Source organism: Syngnathus leptorhynchus, chromosome 10 (genome assembly GCF_054491065.1).
Source record: "Syngnathus leptorhynchus isolate UIUO chromosome 10, UIUO_Slep, whole genome shotgun sequence".
In the NCBI taxonomy this organism is placed as follows: domain Eukaryota; kingdom Metazoa; phylum Chordata; class Actinopteri; order Syngnathiformes; family Syngnathidae; genus Syngnathus; species Syngnathus leptorhynchus.
In genome coordinates this window covers 7,528,985-7,539,169 of record NC_141204.1, presented here as the reverse complement: position 1 = coordinate 7,539,169, position 10,185 = coordinate 7,528,985, and the positions used below count along the sequence as shown (strand labels likewise).

General features: G+C 42.8%; 2 protein-coding genes across 3 annotated transcripts; one reads left to right on the top strand and one right to left on the bottom strand.

Annotated features, from left to right (window-relative positions):
• Positions 1-67: 67 nt before the first annotated feature.
• npm3 (nucleophosmin/nucleoplasmin, 3) lies at positions 68-1,624 on the top strand. Its single transcript, XM_085921702.1, has 5 exons — positions 68-243; positions 433-518; positions 594-713; positions 969-1,062; positions 1,161-1,624. The coding sequence occupies exons 1-5, from the start codon at positions 171-173 to the stop codon at positions 1,280-1,282; spliced, it is 495 nt and encodes a 164-aa protein (XP_085777828.1). The 5' UTR covers positions 68-170; the 3' UTR covers positions 1,283-1,624.
• Positions 1,625-2,572: 948 nt separating this feature from the next.
• trim8a (tripartite motif containing 8a) lies at positions 2,573-10,062 on the bottom strand. 2 transcript variants are annotated; one of them, XM_085921697.1, is made up of 8 exons: positions 9,720-10,062; positions 8,926-9,019; positions 8,143-8,728; positions 5,037-5,132; positions 4,648-4,881; positions 4,105-4,136; positions 3,880-3,995; positions 2,573-3,768 (listed from the first exon to the last, which is right to left on the bottom strand). In XM_085921697.1, exons 3-8 carry the CDS (start codon positions 8,713-8,715, stop codon positions 3,176-3,178), a joined length of 1,644 nt encoding a protein of 547 aa, XP_085777823.1. In that variant the 5' UTR covers positions 8,716-8,728; positions 8,926-9,019; positions 9,720-10,062; the 3' UTR covers positions 2,573-3,175. The 2 variants fall into 2 exon arrangements, with proteins under 2 accessions (XP_085777823.1, XP_085777824.1); XM_085921698.1 differs by lacking the exon at positions 8,926-9,019.
• Positions 10,063-10,185: the final 123 nt, after the last annotated feature.

The window sequence follows — 10,185 nt, the reverse complement described above, 5'->3', positions numbered from 1 at the left end:
TTCGATGATCGATTTGACAGGCACGACGCTGGCAACGTGTCGCGGGTGACTACGTCACGCATACGTCAAAATCAAGCGACGATTATTATTATTTTTTCTTTTCCCCTTTTTATCAAACCGGTGGAAGGTAGCCCAACGTGTTGTCAACAAACCTCTTCGGCCCCTACAAAATGTCTATCACCGACGAAGAATCCTCACATGTCGGCTTGGCGGGTCAAACAAAGATGGAGCGCTTCCTGTTCAGTGAGAAGTTTAAAGCCGTTCAAAATAAAAAGGGGAGGGAATTCCGTTTGCTAGCTTAACTCCCGGCGCACACGTGGGCTTGGAAATCGCACATGGCTTCTAATGTCAAAGCCGAATAATCTGTACGTGATTGTACGAATTGATCAATATTGTGACGCTTTGTGTTATATTACTGTGTGTATTTCGTAGGTTGCGAACTCTCCTCCAAAGCCCCCTTTTACAGCATTCAGCCAGATGAGGACGACGATCTGGAGCACTTCATTGAGTTCAGAACGGTACAACTAATTATTTCAAAATACATCAATTTTTCTACTCAATGTTATTTAGTGTTCTTGCGCTCGGTCCTACAGGCATGTCTAGGGGAAGGTGCCCAGGAGGAGAATAATGTGGTGGAAGTGACAGCTATGAACCATCAAGGAAAGACAACTTCAGTGCCTTTTGCTAACCTTCACATCGGTTGTCTGCCAATGGTAATAATAACAACCAACTCAGTGCTACTAACTACTCCCAAAAAAAAAACAATTCTTCCTCTTCACTTTACTGATTGATTATTCAAGTCTATTCTGTTGAAATAAGTCAAAAGCTCATTTCAACTTCATGTAGCACTTTTGTACAACTGTAACAAAGTGCTTTACAGAGCCTGATCAAACTTTATTCATATCATTTATTACTGTCAAAGATGATCTTTATTATTAAATAATGTTTTGTGGCTGTTGTGTCTTCAGGTGAGCTTGGGAGAGTTTGAGCTCAAAGCACCAGTGACTGTCCGCCTGAAGGCTGGCTCGGGACCAGTGATCATCAGCGGCCTGCACCTTATTGGTAATATATTCATAAAATGGCTTTTTCTTTTAAAGCCACTATCTAAAGCAATACAAATGATTTATTCACTCAGTAGTTTCACCTGCTCTTGCATTCAGTTTCAGAGGTTGACGAATCAGATTTGGAAGAAGAAGAGGAGGAAGATGAGGACAACATGGAGGAAGAAGACATCAGCCCTATCAAGCCGGCAAAAAAGAAAAACGAGCAGCAGGCACAGTAGCTATCATCGCAATCCTCTTTTGACCACATTGGCACAGAACTTTCCCAAACACCTCAGTTCTTTTCCTGAACTCTCAAGCTCTTATTCACAAACACATGACTAAAAAGTGGAAGTTAAACCGTTTTTGCTATTAAATGTCACCACTTTTCCACGTGTAAATAATAGTGAGACGCCACCATTGATGAGCAGGCATGTCCATTGTGGCTGTTTAATACTTCAAGAGCAAAGTTTTGTGTTTGTGTTTCAGGTAGGAATACAAGACCAGTGACTTTCCAGTCACAAACACATTTTGTAGTTTCAAAACAATTTTTCTTCATAAAATGTTAAACACTCAATATGAAATGATTTGTATTTTTTTTTTTTTACATTAGTCTACATATGGCAACATTTAAAATGGCTTCCTATTAGAATTCAAATGTTTTGTAGAGAAACAAAATATCGATAAATATTTCTTCCATAGCAATTCAACTATAATATAATGCACATTTTCTTTTACAAGGTAAGTCTCTTTATATAATTGCTCTCTTTAAATGAGGTCAATTGCAAATTTGTGAGGCAAGCTTTGAGTTTGTTGAAACTATGCAGTGAAAATTAACATCGACTTTTCATTGGAATGAAAAAACATTTTACAGATTATGAATACGTAAAGAGAGTCGTGCTCCCCCTCCATCACTGTTGATGAAAGATGGATGAGTGACAGACAAGTAGATGAGAGTACTGAGCCCTCATTACGTCTAGGCTTAGTTCGTGAGGGTACTCTGCCCCTCCTCTTCCTGCAGTGAGCCCCAGTAAATGATACCTCGGGAGAGAGAGACTGAGGAGAAGGGGCTACATCTCAGCAGTTATTCACACTGACTTAACTTGACAAGCAGCTCCAGTAATGAGACAAAGAGGCATGATTCTGCCAAGAGCATGATGTTGGCAAGAAAGAAAGAATGCAAAAATAATCTTTTCAAAAGGCAAAGTACAAATAAACAACTCAGATAATGTTTTTTTTTTTTTTTTTTAACGAGGACTATTAGTCGCCTCAGAGGTCAATTAAGCCATCAATAACAAAATCAGCCATGCATCTTTTGGCTTCTACGTGTTCTAGACCGACAATGAGATAGCAAGTTGGCGCTTTAATGAGGCACAGTACTTATTTCTAAGAAAGAAAAGCTTTGTGTCATATGACAACGTACTGGCTAAATAACAGATCTTCAAAGCTAATCAAAAAAATAATTAGCTCTCTACTTAAGTAGTTTAGAGATGAGCATGTGTTTTGTTAAGATAACAGACAAGCACACAAGCTAAGAAAGAAAATCCCCTCCACAGTAAAAGTTTATTTGGCATTTCCACTGATTCTGGTTTCTTGTAATCTTTACAAATGTATTAAAATCCTCACAAGCATCCATCTTCCAGTGTTTTGTTCCAAGCCACATTGACTTTGGAGTGCATAAGAGCTTTCTTGCATGCTTTCAGCAGCTAACAGGAAATGACACAACAAAATAAGAGCATATTATTAGTCTTTTTAGGCACTGATGTTTGGTCAGTTCACTGTGGATTTTCTTTTAAAATATATAACATACCCTCGACTGACTGTATTGATTCGTATTATCCACAATATGATGTCAAGGTGACAGAAATGACAGCTGTTGAAAGGTGATTCTCCAAAAATAATGTCTCATAAGTGCCAATCTTGCTTTCAACTGATGTAATCATGACTAATGGGATTCTTTATTAGGTACACTTGGACAATTACATCCAATACAACTGTACTGTATCAAAAATACTCCCTTTACTGTTCGGCCATTTTGGTACCCTTTTTATCGTCATTGGGAAAATGGCAGCAGAACTGGTCGCAAGCCAATCGCAGAGCATGACATTCTTGATGATGATGATTCGACCATATTGTTACTTAGTCCCATAATGCTTGCTTGCAGATTGACTGTACAAGCCAAAATAGTCAGGCCCCCTGGATGCTTGTGAGGCTTCTATCAGTCCTCTCATGGGTAAATGCTGCAAGGGCTGGCTGCCAGGTATGGGGCCATACTCCTGAGAATTCAGAGGGGCGAATGAGTCGTGCGTCGGGTAAAGCGGTCGAGCGTTCGCGGGCCGAGAGCACATCAGGACTTTCCTGCCTTCGTACGCAGCCTGTTGGGACACGCCCCCTCCGCGTAGGTGCGATGAAAAAATGGCTCCCGAGTGTTGGCCCACCACATGATGGTCTGAAGTGTCCAGGAAGTGACTGTGACCTTGACCGGAATGAGCATTCTGGCCCAGAACGTCAGAGGAGAACATATTTGAGTCGCGCTGGCTGGGTTCAGTCAGGAGAGGCATTTTGTTGGTGTAGAGAAAAGGCGAGGGGGGGTGCTGGGAAGTGGAGTTTCCTGTAGCACTCTCCAGGAAAGCCATGCCATATTTCCTCTTTTTGAGTCCTGAGCGAGTGCCAACAGAGCTTGAGTGGGTCTGGACTACCTCAAGGATAGAAGCCTCATTGATGGGTTCTGGCAATGACAGAACAGATTTATTCTATTTTTTTTTCCGGAACAAGACAGTATGCCAGGGATTACTTGCCAATTATGTTGAAAAAAAAAAAACAACAACAATCCTGCTACCTTCTAGTATTTTGCGCAGATTCTTCTCCTGTGTTGTTAAGCCCGAGAAGAAATGATGAGCGCTAATTTGGCCCACGAGGAGTGGCGGGACAGAAGTGCTCAGCTGCAAATTGGACCTAAAAGGATCAAAACGCCTATTTTATTTGAAATCAATGCATCTTACCAGATCTTTTGCTGATGCTAAAACAAATAGCAGCAAATGTATTTGGTGGTTGCATAACTTACCTGTCAATTAGTAGTTGGTAAGGTTTTGTGTTCTGGAAAGGAATACACATAAATAAGTCAGTCTGGATAGATAGATAACCTGCTTGTAAAATTGTTGAGAAAAATGTGACTCGTTCACCATAGCAAAAAAAAGCATAGCCTAAAATATGACCTAAGAATTAAATGAAAGAGGTAAGAATTTGATACATGCCGAAAAACCAAAAAAATAAAACATAAAGAGTAACATTTAAAGCATTTGGGAAAAAAAACGTGAAGTCAATTTGACGATAAAAGGATACAATGCAACAGGATTGGATAGAAGGTAGCTAAAACGCTAACTAAAAAATTGAACCACGGTTGAAATCATGTCGGTATTTCAAATCAAGTCATCAATGCAATCAGATCGGACAGAAAAGAAGTCAGCGTTGAATTCCGTACAGTTCTTTTAAGCAAGCTCGTTCTTGATCTTGACTAGAGTTGAAAAACTAAATTAGGATCTGCTGTGGCTTGTCATTGTCTAATGCCAAGAAGCGGTTCGGAAAGACAAAAAAAAAAGAGACGAACCTTCATAAAGTTGATGTTGTCGGCTCTTTGAAAGAAAGCTTGCACGGAGCTCAGGAGTTTTTCCGCTTGCTGCCGTCTCTCGTTGAGCTGCAAAACTTGTTGGGAGTTTTTCCTCCTGTATGAGCTGTATGTTCTCTCCAGCATCTGAATACTTTCGCACTGTTTGGCTTCCAGCAAGCTGTGCATCCTCTGGTACTGGTCCCGGACTCGCTCCTTCAGGTCTGAAACGGCATCCTGTTGAGAAGGTAGAGCAAGTTGTTTTTGTTGAAAACAAAGGCAGATCAACGTGACTCAACTGCAAGACAATTATTCTACGATACATTTGTTAGCGTGTCCTCGCACGCCCCTTAAATACTCCAAAAGTGTCTCCGTATGCGGCTTGGTGTTACCTTCATCAGCGTCTTGTCGGACTCCAGCTTGGTAATGTGCTCATCGATGTTCTGAACACGACCCTCCAATCTGTCTTGTTGCCTCATTAGTGCGGCCTGTTGAGGTGACCAACAGGAGATGGATAAGAGAAGAGAAAAGTATCTTACAAGGAACCGCAAACTAAAACCCCATTTACACTTTAATCACTTGCTGCTTTCCAAAGGTCATCTGCTAAGATCCGGATTGCCATTACACATGCGTCAATAGCTGTTTTGATATTGAACTACACCAGGAAATCCTTTTTCCTGGTCATGGTTATCCATTTTTTCATAATCAGTTGTTGCTTGGTAGATCTTAAAGGACACATACCAAGAGCTAGCAGTTGATGCTAAATCCTCACAAAGCAGAGGACTGGGAAAAGGACTTTCTGTCTTATTTGTATCTTGATGAAATAGGTTGTTACAAATATGATTTTCCATTTTTTAACTATGGAACAGTATACTGGCCAGCTTGGAAGCGTTTGAGTCCTCCAAAATCCCGAGCGGACAGAGGAAGCAAATATTCAGCTATGAGAACACAAGACAACTGCACAAATCCACCTGACCCCAGCTGTCCACTGTTGGGAACCGTCCTACTTCCTGTATGCGGGAGTACAAAGAGTCCCATAGGGGCTTGAAGAACTAAATAGAATCCTTCTTGGTTTAGTGCTGCAGATGGAAATCAATGTAGAGTCTCAGGCTGATTGATGACAAGAGAGCATGGAGGGCACTCTTTTAATGATTGTGCTAGTGCATGGAAAAGGAAAAAAAAAAAGCCACTTGTGTAGCAAATATAAGAGAGGGCAACAAAAGCCTTGCTGGATTATCTCATGTGCATGTGGGGGAGGAGACTCTCACAAGCCCTGCTCTGCTTTCTCCTCTGGCTCAGCCACATGCATCGCTTCCGTCGTCCTCGTTGTTTGCGTTGGCCTCTGCCGCAGCGACACACTGTCGTGTCTGTGTCCGGACCGCCGGGTGTCCGGGAAGGAAAGTGTCGAATGAAAGTGAGAAACACAAAAAAAAGGAAGCAATAGGGGAAGACGGTTTGGAGCAAAAAAACGGGGAGAGACAGAATGAGCACATTCCTGCGGTCTCCAGCGAACCTTGTATCACGGCAACCGGCCTCTTCGGCTGCCCACAATAAGCCACTAGACTCGACTACGACAACACTGCAACTCATCTGGGTGATGACGAGTGCTTGGAGTGCACCAAGGACACGGCATTCACAAGTCTTTCATTATGTGCAATTTGACAAGAAGGACTCAGGGAAAAATACTCGTCTTGACGGCATACGCAATTTAATCAACCGATCGAAAATTCTCTCGTTAAATGGTTATTAGAATGCTTCTGAGCCGGTGTTTGTGTATCATCAGAAAAAAATAAGTTGGAGCAAACCGCACAAGCTAAGTTAGATATGATTGTCAATAGATTCCTCATATTTGTTGTTCACTATTTCACAAATTCATCCTTTCAGATATATATATATTATTATTTTTTTTGTCAACCTATCCTTAGCAATTTTGTTTCTTCTTGGAACAGATTATTGTCTTTTCCATTCGTTTCAATGTAAAAAGATGGGTTAGGGTTTGAAATATGAATGCTTTGAGTTATAAGTGCAATAAAGAAACACCTTGAACTCTTATCTGAAGAGACCATACGTGGATAATCAATCAATCAATCAATCAATCAATCAATCAATCAATCAATCTATTCCCCAGGCTAGATTAGAAATAAAAAGTACCAGTAGTAATAATCTACTACTACTTCTCTTTGAAAGCATGAACAACAAAACAATGGTTACGTAAAACCGATGGGACGCTTAGCGTATTTTACACTGGAGAACATTTTGTACCGCCTAAACTACGATAGAGGGAACCGAGTTGGAACTTGCAGCGAGCGACTCCTTGGTGGTGAGTTGGCATCACAAACAAAGAACAGCGTTGCTAAAGTTTCCTTTTGTCTACTTAAGTGCTTGAAAGGAAACTCTCCAAAGCAGTGTGTGAAAGCTTACCTTTATCCAGATTAAATCCAACAATGTTCACTTCCCTACTGTCCTAGTTAAGCATCCGCATAGCCACCGCCGGTTGCCAGGAAGCTCATGTTAAAACGCAGAGCCTCGGGGTCAATGAACAGAGAACCTCTTTCACAATCAACAGACAGCTAATGTCAACCAACAGACTGATTCATTGCAGTGTGCATGCCAAATACCATGGGGGGGGGGGGTAAAATAAAATAAATCAGTTTCCTGCTCAGAAAAGCAAGGTGAGGTTGCGTGGGAGGACTCCTCCTCCATCATCAGTCCCGGAGATGACATTAGTCTTTTATTATTACTCGGCCCTTCCTTGTATCTGACCACTCTCAAAGTCTCCTTTGAGAGCCACTGAGCCAAAGATATCAACACAGTCACGTTGATATTTCCATCTTTGTTTATCCCAAAAGCAACAACATAGCTGCCAAGGGAATCTGAAAAGGTTTTCTACGAAAATAGACCACAGCTCCCACTAGGACAGGGGGCGGGGAAGCATTTTCCTATCGAGAACCATTTCCAAAAGTTCCTCTTGGGTTTTTATTTGTTTTTGGAATTGCATGGTAGGCCGGATCAAATATTCTGGCGGGCTGTATAAAGCCCAGGGGCCGTAGATTTTTCCACGCAAATGTCACTGGTGCGGCGGGATAACTCGAATGTGGGGAAGAGCGGGAGCAACGAACCCTGGACGGACGGACGGACGGATCTGTTTACCGTTTAGCACGTACAGCTGTGAGAGAATAGATGGTGAGTGTGTCTGCATGGATGTGTGGTGAGCAGCTGTGGAAAAGGGCTGAACAGACATCTTTTGTCCCAATAATAGCTCTCCACCCCAGCAACAAACATCTCATTTGGACCTCTGTGAATTTTATGTGAGCCTGTGACTTTCTCATCGAGACCGGGAAAACACATGTCCGCCCTATACACGAGTCTGACATCAAAAACCAATCTGATCCTTAAGCCAAACCCCAACTTTGGCTTTTGCAGACTACATCCAAAGATCTTGTATCTCTTTACAGGTTTGACAGTTTGGTCTGGCGAAAAAAAAGGCGTGTTATTTACCTGCATGTGCATGCGTTGGGTGTCGACGTCGCAGACCGTGTGTCTTTGGGCGCTGCAATGGGAGATGCAGCAGAAAGGACACAGAGCCACCTGCTCTTCCTCGCAGTGGAGCAGCCTGTACTCGTCATGGCTGGGACACGTCCAGGCGCTCAGTTCCTCTGCGTCAACCAGAAGGTGCCCCGGCGCCACGCACGGCTGCTGCAGGTGCGTATGAACGTGTATCTGGCAACACGGCTCCTTACATCGAAGGCACACTTTCCTAACAGGCAACGGTGGACCTCGTCTACACAGGACGCAGTGCAGCGCCGTCGGGGACTTCTCCGAGTCCAACACGTTGAATCTCTTGACGATGTTGGCCAGCTTGAAGTTTTTCTCCAGTAACGGTTTGTGCTCGTACTCGTGGTTGCATTCGGGGCAGCGGACTACTCCGCCGTTGTCTTTGGCCCATGCCTCTGAGATGCAGCCTTTGCAGAAGTTGTGTTTGCATGGCAACTGGATTGGCTCCTCAAACACATTCAAACAGATGGGACACAGAAGCTCCTCCTCAAAACAGTTCCTCCAGCTGGCATCCATGGCTGCAACCGTTCTAAAAATTAAAGGCAAGTATGAACCCCACTGTTGTAAAAGGACAAATTAATCTTATGACCAACATACAAAAAAAAAAAATTACAACATGAAGAACGCTGAAATTGGCTTTAACTCCAGATACAGTAATTATAGATCGAGTAGAACATCAATTCAAATTGAAGGGTGTGTCGGTAAAAAACTGTAGAGGTGACTCACAAAAAAAATACAAGTGAAAAGAATGAGGATCCAGTAATTGAAACGCTCCCGTCAGTGACAAGTAGTGGCCTCTGGCCACCACGTAGCTCCGCCCCTGTTTAAAGGACACAGCATCACAACGCAATTCATCGTCATTTATATAGCACTTTCAAAACAACTGCAACAATAAAAACAAATTCCGAAGCACAAGCCAAACCATCCAAAAAATAAAAAATCCTAACAAACCAACAAAATCTCTTCCATTTCCATTCCCACACACGCTTTGTTATGTGAATCGTAGATGAAAGCGCAAAGGGTACCGTACGTCATGATCAGTCTGCTACAAGCTATGTTTGAAGTTTGATGGTTTAAAAATATAGATTCAGTTCGAACAAATCAAAATGGAAAAAAAAGTGCCAGTAATGCAAATTTAAAAGCTGAATGGCAATAACCTGTTCCAACAATAGAAAAAAAGATCACACATCTCGTCACAATGCTTCAGTGATGGAAATTTGAAAGGTTATTGTTGCTCCTTTGGATCAAAAAACTAGAAATGAGATCAGATTTCAATATGAATTATAGAGTTGGTGGCGTTTTTTGTTGTTGTTGTTTTTGTTAGTCGATATAGCAGTTGCTTATCGAATAAGAAGGGGGGGGGGGGGGTCGGTGTCAATTTGCTCTCGAGCACAATTGTCACGCTGAAGCTTCGTTGACGTTTTCTAGTTGTTCAAATTGTAACGCCACATCGTAGCTTCCTGTCAACGAACACTCCTGTAAGAATTTTCCGGCGAAAGAAAAAACAAAAAGCGACGTACCAACTATCAGCTTTCCATGTCCTCCGCACACTCCAAGCGCACCTTCACACGGCTTCTACGTCGTCCAATCCCCCCGCGATGAGATCCGATCTGCCCCGCTGCCAAGATTTCAGCAGCTCGCCCACCAAACCGAACTAGCAGCAAGCCTTTTTTTACCTTTTGTTTGATCTGTTTCCGAACAAATCCCGTTGTATTCCTCTACGGCGCTTAATTGTTGCGTTGGATCGTCAACTAACCATCAAAGAACACGAAAAGCCCGATGGGGGGGAGAAAAGTCGTTGTAATGGGAGCTCTGTGCGTCCACGCAGACCGACCGGCCCCTCTTTGCTAATGTGACCCGTCAGAGTTGATACATACACGGGGATGGGAGGAGCCCCGGAGGGGGCGGGCGCAGAGGCCAGCAGGCTGGGAGTCAGCAGCAATTACTTTTATGAGCTGAGGCCCCCCTGGGGCCCATGAAATATTG

Bases quoted from the DNA above. Each gene is read 5' to 3' on its own strand.
- npm3 (XM_085921702.1), top strand. From the start codon at position 171: ATGTCTATCACCGACGAAGAATCCTCACATGTCGGCTTGGCGGGTCAA. The intron at 244-432 runs GTGAGAAGTTTA...TGTATTTCGTAG, and splicing joins GATGGAGCGCTTCCTGTTCA to GTTGCGAACTCTCCTCCAAA. The intron at 1,063-1,160 runs GTAATATATTCA...TCTTGCATTCAG, and splicing joins CAGCGGCCTGCACCTTATTG to TTTCAGAGGTTGACGAATCA.
- trim8a (XM_085921697.1), bottom strand. From the start codon at position 8,715: ATGGATGCCAGCTGGAGGAACTGTTTTGAGGAGGAGCTTCTGTGTCCC. The intron at 3,996-4,104 runs GTAAGTTATGCA...TGATCCTTTTAG, and splicing joins TACCAACTACTAATTGACAG to GTCCAATTTGCAGCTGAGCA. The intron at 3,769-3,879 runs GTAGCAGGATTG...TGTCATTGCCAG, and splicing joins TCTGCGCAAAATACTAGAAG to AACCCATCAATGAGGCTTCT.